A 13,398-nucleotide genomic window follows, 5' to 3' on the forward strand; every position below is an offset into this window, starting at 1 on the left:
TGGTCCTTGGCCAGCTGCAGAGGAGGCGTGACGCAGTGAGCTCCCGGGGCGGCGCAGGGGCGGGGTGAACAGGTGTGCTGGGATCTGACAGTGATTGTGTCTCTTTATGTGTTGGCAGTGACAGACGGAGACGGACGTGACAGCAGAGAAAGAGAGCGCGGAGTATATGTGTCCACTACAACCCCGAGCTTAATAAAAAGTTCTGCACTGTCAAAAGTCGCTCCGGCTGGTATTTCTTGGGTCCACCGTTACAGTGGACCTTTGGCTGAGCTGCAGCGGCGAGACTCACCTTGAGTCAACATGATCGGTCAAGATATCTGTCTGGTGGTAAAGACATAAGAGACCTATCGAGGCAAAATCGTGGAGTTATACAGATTCTTGGATTGAGACAGGATATAATAGATGCTGACGTAGTGACGTTTGAGAAGGTTTAAAAGTGTGATAAATGCAGATAAAAATAGACAGTACAACTTCCACTCCACTTCTTCTTTGTGACGATATACACTCACAGGACACTTTATTAGGTACACCTGGCTTGTACTGGGTTGGCTCCTTTTTGCCTTCAGAATGGCTTAATTCTAGAAATGGAATTCATAGATTGCATAGGTAGAAACATAGAAACATTCCTCAGAGATTTGGGACCATTTGACAGAGTATCACACAGTTGCTGCCGATTTATTAGTGGCTCATCCACTTTGCATTTTTCATTATGACAAATATCCACATGACTGACATGATACCTAAGGTGTTTTGCATTCACTGATCTAAATACAGGTGACAAAGGGAAAACTAAGATATCTTTACTTTGCGTTCCTTTGATAACGAGCTCCCAGTCTCTTGATCCAATATTCTTCCACACAGTATTCCTTTTTTTGTTCTTTTGTTGGTGGTGGTACGAAGCACTACTCACTGATTTTAAGTTGGGTTGACATCTGGTGAAAGGCAAATCTGGAGCTCTATCAGCAGTGAAGAAATGTTTGATTGTACACTAAGACAGGTGAATTTTATCTACATATATTTGGACAGACATGCTATTTTTCTGATATATTTACCAAAACATATTCATGTTGCAAATTCATGTTGATAAATCACAGAGAGGCGAAACTAAAAACAGACTGCAACTTAAGACAAAAGCAACATTTTTCAAATTTACATACATTTGGAAACTTCATAGGTTTGACACTGCAGCTTTATTATTATGATAAGAATAAAATGCCTTATTGGAAAAAAAACGCATAAATAACTTTTTTCAATAACTAACCTTTTCACATATTACGTAATATACTTCCTTATAAGCTTGCACTTGTAGCTGTTGCTCTCTTGGTGTGACGTATACCGGGTTGCGTGTTCTCAATTAATCATCAGTAAATCATTCGAATGATTTACACATGGGCACACCGCCTGATCTGGAAACAAATCCAGCATGCACTGTTCGGATTGGGTAGCTAAAGACTCCTTTTCTCCTGGATGTCTCACTTCTGTAGTGTTTTTTAACTACTCCTCCGGTTATCTGGCAGCCAGCCATTTCTCCCAGTTGGACGCTATTACAGTAGGTAGGCGCTTGAGTGTCCTGCAGGCGCAGAGAGGAGTTGCGTTTCACGCTTTCGCTTCATGGCTCAGCGGTCTGCTCACCTTGTCCCGATCGCGCTGCTGGTGTTTGGACTTGCCGGAATCCTCCTCCTTACTATTTCCACCGAGAATGTTCAGGAGGAACCTGAGCTCAGGGTAAGGTCGGATCGGTGCGCGTCAGTGTGTTGTGCGAAGGGTGTGAAACAGGTGGTACATTAAAAAAAAAATTAAAAAAAAATAAATTCAATAAATTTAAAAAAAAATTAAATGTGGGACCAGGGAATTCGAGGACATTAGCCTTGATACCTGGATGTAACAGCCAGTGACTACTCTTGTTTATTGTCCGGATTAAGCTCTGTTTTATGTTTAATTATGGCCCCATATTTTGAATTTACATTTTATATTATGCTTAATTTTTCTAGCCCAATAGGGCCGTGTCAGTAGCAACTGGCTTGCTGCAGAGCCATTCAACACCAAATTCTGTTACTGCTGATCCCTCATTTTTGTGTCACCAGCTTAATATCCCATGGTTCCCTTTTATAATGTAGCTCCCCTTCCACCCAGCAATAACGTGGGAATCCAGTCTGAGAAAGCAAGCACAAAGGTTTTCTTCTACTTTTTTTCCGAGGAGACAAATGCAACAGTGTGTTGAAAGGACTGAACAGACAATTAGAGCGTCTCGTGTTTTGTTTGCCATGTGTTGGGATTCCTCACAGCCGAGTGCACAGCAGTAATGAAGAATTATTATTAGGGGTGATTAGGAACATGTCTGTACATTGTTGCCGTTCACCTGCAGCACTGATATGAGACGCGTGTGGTCCCTTCCCTTTGCATTGTCGGTCACATGGGTTCCCGGGTGGGCAGATTTCAGCACACTCTCCAGATTCCTTTATTTTCAGAAGGCATTGAAGCTGTAATGTAATGTAATGATTTGATATTTATTGATCCACAGCAGCACAACGCAGACCTGCAACTGAGCTCAGAATTGAAATCTGTCTGGCTGCATAAACTTTTCCTTTAAATGTCTATACTACAAAGCATTTTACAAACAGCTGTGAGCATATACTGTAGCATAAAGCATGATCCTAAAATTATGATGAAGCACAGCTGAATCTGTGTTAATGTTACAAGTTCAGGATAACTTGTAGCACCCACACTGTAAAAAAAAAAAAAAAAAAAAAATTCCAAATATAATTTGACTCCATTGTTTTGGCTTCTTAGAATTACAAATTATAGGCTTTTTTTTTTTTTTTTCCAGAATTTCATACTTAAGCCTCTTATTACTCCGTTTCCAAAAAGCTGGGATGCTGTTTGCTTGTCTTCAAATCACTCTAACCATATATTGAAATGTCATACCACGTATGCAGTTGTGAAACATTTATGCGTCGCAAAGATCATTTCATTAAAGTAACCCGTGATGGGTCTTGGTCTTGTGACATGCAGGCATATAAGATGATGTCTGAAGTTCTGTTTCTGCAGATACTAATTGTTTGGCTTGCACAAACAAGTAGAGTAAAAACAATTGTAACACAGCAGTTTATATGGCAGGCAGCACAACTGGAGTGTATGAAGTGCATTTAACTAAAAGTAAGGAAAATGATTAAAATGTATTTTAGTTGATGCTTTATGCTATTAAAGTCTTACTCCTCAATTTATGGATTTTACACTCAGGTCATTCCATTTGAAATCTGCAAATTTTTACAACTTTTTCTGTTCATCTCTTATTTTCCCTAAAAATACAAATCCAGAATAAAAACTGGCTGAAAAAAGTATTTAAAAACAAAAACGTAAGCATTTTATCTCATCTCGTTTTTTGTGTGCAGGCCTGTTGTTGTTGTTGTTGTTGTTGTTTGTTTTTTACTCTTGTTTTTGTGTTGAAGTGTGTAGCTCAAATTGCAGCTCCTGATTCATTTAAAAACCAGTTAAAATTCAGGTTTATCTTTCATAGTATGTGTGACATTAATTTTCAACCATTACCTCAGATTTCAGTGTGAAATAAAACAACCTGAAAGTGGGGCAACAGGATGCCTTTTAAGTTAATATATAAAAGTATTTAAGAGCTGAAGCTAAACTTTTACAGAAATTATTCTGTGTCCAAACTTTGGTTTGTTGTTCGGAGAGGGTCAAGCAGATGGTCCATGTTGATTTTTAGATGAAATGACTCATTTAAAATAATGATTTTCATTAGCCTTGAACTTGTTCATTTTTTTCTCATAGGGCCAAAACTTTGTATTATTTAAGCAGTGTGGATTGATGTAGTATTTGCATTGCACAACTCCATTAAGAGGACTCCACAGACAAACACAAAACTGATTTAAAATAAAATAAAAATGTATTATGGATACTGAGATATTTTATACATGTGCAGGGGGAGAGAGAGGATACTTAAAGGAGCTGCCAGGTAGGAAAACAGATGCAGAAATCAGAGGCAGTTCATGGATGAAGGACATGCAGAGAGTTAGTGTGACCGGGGAGGGTGCTACAGATGGGGTGAGATGGAGGCAGATGTGGCAACCCCCTAAAGGAAGCAGCTAAAAGAAGACGAAAACATGTTAGGACATCAAAGTCCTATTTTATAAAGATCTTATACTGCTGGATTAGTAGTTGAATCACTGTTTTCAAAGCAAACATGTGATCTTGTACAATATAAAATCCATAAGGCTCTTTTGATTGCCAGTTGACCTCATTTCTAGCCAGATGGTGAAGGTCACATCGCCACGATCCTTAAAGTCATTTTTGCTACTCTGCTATATTAACTTGAGGTCTGTTTCAAAGCGGTTGCCACAAAAATCTTTGTAAAGGGTGGAAAAAATGTATTTTCACTGCTTTTTCTCCTGAATTTCCCTTCTCTGTAGTATGGGATTGTCCTGGATGCTGGATCCTCACACACATCTTTATACATATACAAGTGGCCAGCAAATAAGCAAAATGGCACAGCCGTGGTCACCCAGCATAGCAAATGTCATGCTGAGGGTAGGTATCATAAGTAGCACTTCCCACACCAAAAACATTGGTAGAGATTTGCTTGAAAAACAAAGGGTGCTTACAGCAACAAATATTTGCAGGAAATCGTGCAGACTTGTTTGACACATACGTTCATTTGAAGTTGGTGCAGTTCGTTTAGACAAATGGAAAAGTTATGTATATGCAAAAGTTGTATAGCATATGGACAATAGATGCTCAAAGTTTGAATGGTAATTAAAACATCAATGAAATTGAAGGCATTTTGGGGGGGGGTTCCCTTTCTTTCTTTCTTTCTTTCTTTCTTTCTTTCTTTCTTTCTTTCTTTCGCAATTTTTACACACAAACCTTGGGAGAAGGAGGTCAGGATATTGTTTTGTTTTTTTTGTCCGCAGCTGTTCTTTCCCACACAGCAGGAAATAGTCTGCCTAAGATTCATTCACGGTATTGAGTGATCTAATGAGAAGTAGCCTTTATTGTGCTAACAAAGAAGACTAACCAGTTTCAACATAACTTTATACATTCATTATAAGTGAACTACTCTTAAGTTAAACCTATTAGGTGTAGTTCATCACATTATTTCATAACAATATACATGCAGTTTACCTTTCATCTAATGGAAGAGTACTCTCATTACACCACATAGTAATTTATATACTTGGTTGATAATTGAGAAATAGTGGAAATCTTAATGATGAGTTGGTTGTGGGAAAGTCTGCATGGAGTTTTTTCTGAATGAGTCATTTTTATTGCATCACTGCACTGATGTCAAAGCAAATGTTTGCCTAGCAACAGTCAGGATCGAGTCAGAGTTGAGCTTTGTGGTTTGCCACTCCTGCCCTGTAAAAGGCTTTTATTCCTGTGTTAAACAACTTTTCCCCCCTTGTCATTCATGAGCACGGTGTTTATGCTGACATGTTTCATAATAAAATGATCCTAAGAAAGGATTTGTAGATGGATGTCTTGAGGAGGAAATATGCGTTCTTATTTAAATATAAAGTGTTTTTCCCAAATCATTTTTTTTCTGAGTTAATGCAGATAACTTGCTTTAATATTACTTATTCTGTGACTTTAGATAACGTTAATATTTTAAAATTTCACACACAATTCAGCAGATTTTCATACAGCTGGCTGGGAAGCTGGGATAGTAGTTGGATTCTTTTGTATTGCAGCACCACAAGGATATGGGTCACAATTGCTAACACTGATTTTTGTGAATATTACACCAAGTTGATTATGTTATCAAACAGATTTTGTTTGTTCGACATGTTCATCATTTGCTCAGGTGAAGGAATTGCAAGTTATGCAGGTCAACCGGGAGCAGCAGGGCAAAGCTTAGAAGCATGTCTGGATCACGCAGTGAAGAGCATCCCAAAAGACAAGCACCAGCTCACACCTGTGTACCTGGGAGCCACAGCCGGCATGAGGCTTCTGCAGTAAGTCGTGTCTGTTTTGTTTCCATGTGTTTTAGTTATGCATCACCTTAATTTTGATCCTGTTCCAAGTAAATCTTGTAATAATGCTAAAATGGCAATCCATACTGGCCTTTTTAACCGGCTTACACATTCATTAAACAAGATGAATCTCATGGAGATGAATGTGTTGGGAATATAATTATTTCTGTGCCAAATATAGCAAGTTTCTACAGTGCAGAAGAAATCAGAGAAAAGTGAAAAAAGCTAAATGTTGTTTAAGAGTTCTCAGAGTAGCTGTTGCACTGTTTGTTGTAATGACTCCACTGGACAAACCTAACCAGCTTCATGATATTGCCACCTACAATGTGTAATTGTTGTCAGTTGTGTTGGCATGCAGTGAATAGCCCTGTTTGACTCCTGGATAATAGACTAAGAGGTCCTGCTTCAGAAAATGAGGTATCCACCAAAAATGGTCTCCCCTAGATTCAGTTTCTCTCTTGCAAATTTCTTACCATCATAACGTGTTTTCTGTAAAAGAGCTGCTTAAATGTAATCCTTCATTTAAGACTGTTTTAGCCAGATTATTTTAGCGGCAACCCTTGTTGCATTGAATGGTCTGAGGATGAAAAAATATAAACACGAGGAATAAGCAGTGATTGCAAATTTCATAGGGCTGAAGTCACATGTTTCAGGATAATTTGGCTGTGTTATGTTATTTTAAAATAAGGAAATTACCTTAAAAGTGTTTGTAGCCACCTGCAAGCACTTAAGCCTCTCCTCCCTCTGCATTTCTTATTGGAAAGACAAACACATCTGAGGGTCTCTCAAAACCTGTAGATCCCCTCAATATCCACACACTGAAGACTGATTGGACAGTGTAAAGTTGTTTTATGTGTTGATCTCTAGTATCCTGAGCAGGATATGTTTTACATTTGTACCAGTTCTATTGTGCCTGGTGGAGGGCATGCAGCAATGGGGTCAAACCAAAGTCTATAAAGTTAAGAGCATTGAGTGGGGATGGTGACGGGGCATTCAGACATGTAGATAAAATTGAAGGTATGAGTGTTGAAAATGCAAAGCATTATCGAGAAGAGTTTAAATGTATTCAAATATTTGGTTTAGTGGCTTAACGTTGCCTGCAGACAGGAATCCATCTTTTTATTTTCAGTTCAGCCAGCAAAACTGCCTGATTGGGTTTAGGCAGCTATCAAGTATGGATTTAAACATCTGGAAGAAGGCCTCCTGTCCTTGTATGTGTACCATAACTCAATCAAATATGCAGCGGAAAACAGCTGGACAGTCACTCAGTCTAACTTGCATGCGTGCGTAAATCATTTGATTCTTGCAAATGTGTTTTAAAAGCTGTTTTGTCACAAATGCATTTCCATACACAAATACACCACCTCATTTTATAGTTTGAGCTGTTTTGTTTGTGGGTTTTACTGACGAGTATCAGCATGAATGTTTACTAAAATGTTTTTCATGTAGCACTGACACTAAACTTTAATGTGACACACAATCTTGACTTCAGCTTATTCTAAACTCTAATAATAATCATAATAATCATAATAATCATAATAATAATCATAATCATCATCATCCTTTAATTTAAATTTACTGGGAGATCTAAAGACCTCATAAGGATGACTTATAGCTTGGAAAATATCTGGAAAAGATTTCATATAATTTAAATGTTAGTTTTGACTTTAATCTGTTCTTTAGTTCCTGTCTGCATATTTGTCTCATGCAGAGGTAATGAACAGATTAAAAATAAATAAATAAAAAATCATAATGTTCTATAGTACTTCTAGTAACTTTATTATTTAATTTCTTCTTTGCCTTTTCTGTTATGAAGCAATTAAGTAAATGTAAATCTTTGGTGGGCATTTCTGCTCCCCTGGCCTTATGTTTGACACCCCTGATTTGCAGTTTTAAAACTTGTGCCTGAAGCTTACAGCAGAAGGTTTTTTGTTTTTTTGTTTTTTAATAATGAAGTGTTCATAATTATCATCATGATCATCATTCTTCCTAATGATTTGCTGAAAGTCTTATCACTAAAAATCTTGATTATATTTGTTTTTATTTGTTTTTCCTTGTTCAGTTTATCTAGTCCAGAGCTGTCCACTCAGATTCTGAAGGAAGTGGGACAAAAAATCCAGTCCTACCCTTTCGACTACCGGGGAGCAGCCATACTGAGTGGCAAAGAAGAGGGGGCATATGGATGGGTCACAGTTAACTATCTCTCAGAGAACTTTATTAAGGTATCCAAGTGTGTAAATGTGAAAATCAGTAGGAATCTGCAATACTATTTATGAGGAGACTAGAAGTCAGTTATTGCTGTCACTGTGAAACTTCACCAGCAAATTGATAACATTATGAGAGCGTTTGTATTGCAAGTTTTCTGAAAATGGCTTTATATATTCAGTAAGGCATTAGTTTAATTTGTAAATACTTTTCCAAAACAGAGATGCAAACATTGGATGAAGCCAGGTTTTTGTGACTGTTCCTTTGCAGTATGGCTTTGAGGGGCACTGGTTCAGCCCCAGCAGACCGACAGTGGGAGCTCTCGATCTGGGTGGCGCGTCCACGCAGATAACATTTTCTACTCAGGAAAAAATTGAGAACAAAGACGATCTGATGAAGCTGCGCCTTTATGGTCATGAGTATACTCTGTACACACACAGCTTCCTGTGCTATGGGAAGGACCAGTTCCTCATGACACTGCTGGCTCATATAATGAAGGTAGTGTAACGTGACACTTAAATCACAAGAAAAGCTCAAAAGAAAAATCCTGTCCACAAAATGACTGTTTTTCAGGATTTTACATCAATTACTTTTATACATGAACTAATCAATTTATCCAAAACAAGATTCATCCCAAACCGAACCAGTCACTAGGCCTAACCAAATGTTAGATCTTGCCACAAAAACACAGAATGACTACAGGGAGCAAAGAATAGAGCTGAGATGTTGCTGCTGCCAGAGCCAGACTTTCTAAGCAGCACCAGGAATGTTGCAGCGGAGCCAATCAGCAAAATGCTGAGATTTAGAGAATGTCACTTAGTTATTCTTCTAACCACAGTGTTAAAAAAAAAAAAAAAAAAAACCCACTTGGGTAATAATGCGAACACAGACGGCCAAATACATAAATGATGAAGAAGGGGACAGGCCCAGTGATTCTGAAACTCTTTTTCTGAAATCGCCACTTCAGGTTCTCCCTGGCTTCAGTCTAATATGATGCGTAGTATTAGACTTTAGCTTTGTAACACAGAAATGTTCACTCCTATAATAGAATAACGTAAGTGTAGGTATGTGGCTTTAAAACTGGCACATTAAAATGAGTTACTAGGAACTCCATTCAGTAAATGTCAGCTGCAAGTTAAGGTAGAAACATGCAGCTATGTAGAGAGGAACATATCTAACTATACTGATGTATTTTTAAGGTCAACTTCTCCAATAAAATCACCAGTATAATGTATATAAGATCATTGTACTCAATGTTTCCTCTTCCTCAGTCTCAGGGTTACCCTCAGTCTGTCACTCACCCCTGCTATCCTGCAGACCACAGCAGGACGGTGAAGCTCAGCAGTATACTCGACTCTCCATGTACAGTAAAGTACAAACCCAGCTCCTACGACCCTCATGCTTCTGTGACAGTACATGGCAGCGGACACTATGAATACTGTCTGGGTAACGTGTCTGAAGTCTTCTCCTTCAACAGCTGTCCCTTCTCCCAATGCTCATTTGACAAAGTCTTCCAACCAAATGTCACCGGAGGTTTCATGGTAAGAGAAGCAGAACAAATGCTTTCTTGAACTTAAAGCTCAGCCTGTATGTCAAAGGTGCCGCCACAATCCCAGATTTCTTTTCACAAAACTTTAATGTTTTAAAGCTGCTATACTGTTTCTGAAAGTAACATCATTGCAGACCACACTATACATTCAAGATTGTTCCTGTCCATGCTGTCATAAGCACAGGTCTGTTTATCAAGGGTAGTTGAATATTAACATTTGCTTTCCTCCTGAACAGTGACACCTTTTCTCAGGTGTAGTTTGGTAATCAAATTACACCTGCCCTACATGCCAAGTCATTCTAACCTCGAACATCACCAGATGTTTTGAGTCTCATCCTCTCTCACATTAAGACGGGCCTCCCCGCTGATCAACCTACAACAATTTGCATATCAAGCAAACATGTCAACGGAGGATGCAGTCATCATAGCTCTCCACAACTAAATCTGGAAAACTCCAGTGTAAGAATGCTGCTGTAGGTTTCGTGAGTAACAGATCCCAGAATATCAGGGTGGGAGATCGCTCTTATCCTGAACACTGGCACATCACAGAGGTGTGTTGTCAAATTTACTGATCATGCCACCATAGCAGGACTAATATCAGAATGGTGAAACCGCCTACATAGAGGTGGTATGTAATCTCAGATTGGTGTTATCGCTCTCACCTGGACTGAAACGCTGCATAAACCAAGGAAACAATAGTGGACTATCTCCAGCAGACCAGCTTCTACCAGTGAGCCGTCAAGTCTTGTTTCAAAACAAAAAAAATTATATTTATATTGGTCCTTTTTTTTTTTTTTTTTTTTTTGCTTCAAACCTAGAGCTGCTAAACAATGTTTTATTATTTTGTGAACAATCATGGTAGAGATGTCTTCTAAAATGATTCCTATGTGACCTCCTCACAAATCTTACACATTTTGAAGGGGTTTTGATCTTTGCAAAGAGACATTGCTGCTGAGTTTTTCAAAGGCATCATTTGTGTTTGGCTTTTGCCTTTTTAGATACCCCATAGTTCTATTCAAGAGAAGGCATGTCGCACTAACGCGATCTTGAGTGGAACGCATTTATATTCTATCCAGGGTGAGCTACCATTTAACTGTACTGGTGGTAAGTGCATATAAATCAAAACATATCTTGAAGTTCCATCCACACAGGATGACCCTGATGGTTGGCCACTAGTATTAATTCCAGGCTCCGGTTGCCTGGGTAACCCTCTATTGCGTTTCCTACTGTGTCAGAGGTCAATCAACTCTGCAGTTGCTTGACGTTGCTGAATATAGTTAACTTTACACGGTTGCCTTTCAACATGGCTAACTTTTATTTGATTGTTGTGCTGTAGCTGTATCACTTTTTACATACAAGCTTTTTTCTTTTCCCTTTTCTGTTTTCAGGCTTTCTCTGCTTTCTTCTATGTTCACTCATTCCTTCAACAAGTCACTGGCATAACTGCTAGCTCTCCTTCGGAACTACAGGATGTGACCAAAAAAGTGTGCAGCATGAGTTTCACCCAAGTAATCACCTTTTCTATTCATGCTTTACTTATCCAGAACATCTGTTTCTGGCAGCATGTGAAAATATTTATTGTATTTTTCCAGATGATGCTTCTCGCTCCAGAGCAAAAGTCCCGTTTGCATTACTACTGTGCTGCCTCTGTGTTTCTCAATACTCTCATGTTGAGAGGATATGGCTTCAATGACACAACATTCCCACACATTTCTTTCCAGAAGAAGGTGATTATTATCTCTTTCCAGTTAAAAACAAAACATGTCAATGCTCCATTGCAAATGGATGGGAGTTGATCCAAATATATTCACATCATTATGTTGCTGACCCTGCAGGTTGCTGACACCATGGTGGGTTGGGCTCTGGGCTACATGCTGAGTTTAAGCAATTTGTTGCCAGCAGAGCAACTGGAGCTGAGAAAGGCCCTGACCCCAGGAGTGTGGGGATCCCTCATCTTTCTTTTTGTCATGCTCCTTGCCGCAGTGCTTTCCTTCTACTTATTTAGAGTTTATAATGGACAGAATAAGAAAAGAGGCAGTGAAAGCACAATTTAGCTAAGAAATGATGTCAGGTTTTTGTTTTGTTTTTTATTTTGCTCTGAACACTGACCCGACAAGGAAGATTTGGAGCAAGATTTAAGTTTTAATTTAAGCATATTCTCTGTTATATAATACCATAGTTTGCTTTTGAATTTTTTTTTACACCAATTGACTTATTTTTAACTAGTGCTAAATGTAAACTGTGGTTTGTTCATTGACTGCAAAAGTTTTAACATGACATATACAAAATGTTTTGACTTTAACATGTTTATACAGTTTGCTGCTTTAACCTATAATTCAGTGGTATGTATAAAATGAGTGAAACCACTGCATTAACTTGCTGTGAATGTAAACTACTTTAAAGCTGACAGTGAGTACTCTGACTTTAGTTTGAAAAACAATGCCAACGTGAAAGTGCCTTAAAAGTGCATCTTTTTTAATGGCCAGCAGGTGGCAACTCACTCAAAAACACTGGAAGTCTACTGGAAAATGGCCCTCGGCTTCCTTTACTCTGACCTCAGCGAACCCAGTTTTTGATGCAAGTTTCAAGTCATGCTGAATAAAATATTAAATGCATTTTGTGAATATCTGCTGCTATTTGACTCAGAAAGGCATTTGACCACAGATATTATCCAATGACCTACTGTAGGTGGGCAGCAGTTGTCCTTTGCTTCTCTGTCAAATCCACCCTTCACTTGGCACTAGGGCTGAAACCGAAGATGGCAGCACTGCATGTACAAGGATGCCAGCTGCCGTTAAACTCCGAAGAAGAAGAAGAAGCTCTGTCCCAGAATTCATAATGCGGCCCTGCTTAGTTTACAACAATGGTGACAGCTAGTTCATCTTAATATTACTCTTATTATTCTTTCTGGGTCACAAAATAAATGTTTAACAGATTTTCAGGCGAGAATGTAGCTGTATAAACCTCAAATATCTGCTCAGTTTATCAAGACACCACATATTTTCAAAAGCGCTCCAACGTTTTTGGAGACGTCTGTTACCCACCAGCTCGATAGTCAGCCGGGGGCAAGGCTCACTAGAGCCCGTGAGAACACCGGACTCCCGGCAAATAGTTTTCAAACTCACCACAGTCTTTCACTATATATATATACAATATATATAAGTCACTTAGATAACTTAAAAGTGTTATTGTTTGGCTTTTTTTTTTTTTTTTTTGTATTTTATTTGTTCCTGAGTAAATCGGTTTGGCTGAGATTAAAGTTATCGTTTTTACACAGCTGAATAAACATCAAGCAGACAACTGATTATCAGAAGTGTGAGGTGCTCGAGAATATACTCCGGTGTCCCGTTATGTTTTAGATAGCAAGGAGCAGACGGCTGAGTTTATTAAACTTCACCGAAACTATCATCTTGTTTTATTTTTAGTTAGCACACACCTTAAACACTTAAAGCTGTAAGCTAATGATAGTTATATAAGAGCAGATGCATGCTGGTGCAATAAGCTGTACGTTTTACGTCCAATGGATGCATAATCTGATTAGTCAACTAATTGCAAAAATAATCGTTTGTGGCAGCCCTACTTGGCACCAACATGAACAGCAAGATTGCAACGATGAAAACATAACAGGACTTGTATACAGACTCAAATAGATTCATAGGC

At 38.6% G+C, this 13,398-nt stretch overlaps 1 protein-coding gene across 1 annotated transcript; it reads left to right on the top strand.

The window, feature by feature from the left end:
* The first annotated feature begins 1,279 nt into the window (after window positions 1–1,279).
* On the top strand, window positions 1,280–12,353 carry entpd2b (ectonucleoside triphosphate diphosphohydrolase 2b). The gene is made up of 9 exons (XM_026174366.2): window positions 1,280–1,725; window positions 4,425–4,542; window positions 5,816–5,966; window positions 8,047–8,206; window positions 8,460–8,687; window positions 9,461–9,730; window positions 11,127–11,246; window positions 11,331–11,465; window positions 11,574–12,353. The coding sequence occupies exons 1-9, from the start codon at window positions 1,612–1,614 to the stop codon at window positions 11,790–11,792; spliced, it is 1,515 nt and encodes a 504-aa protein (XP_026030151.2). The 5' UTR covers window positions 1,280–1,611; the 3' UTR covers window positions 11,793–12,353.
* Window positions 12,354–13,398: the final 1,045 nt, after the last annotated feature.

Source organism: Astatotilapia calliptera, chromosome 7, assembly GCF_964374335.1.
Source record: "Astatotilapia calliptera chromosome 7, fAstCal68.1, whole genome shotgun sequence".
NCBI classification, from domain to species: domain Eukaryota; kingdom Metazoa; phylum Chordata; class Actinopteri; order Cichliformes; family Cichlidae; genus Astatotilapia; species Astatotilapia calliptera.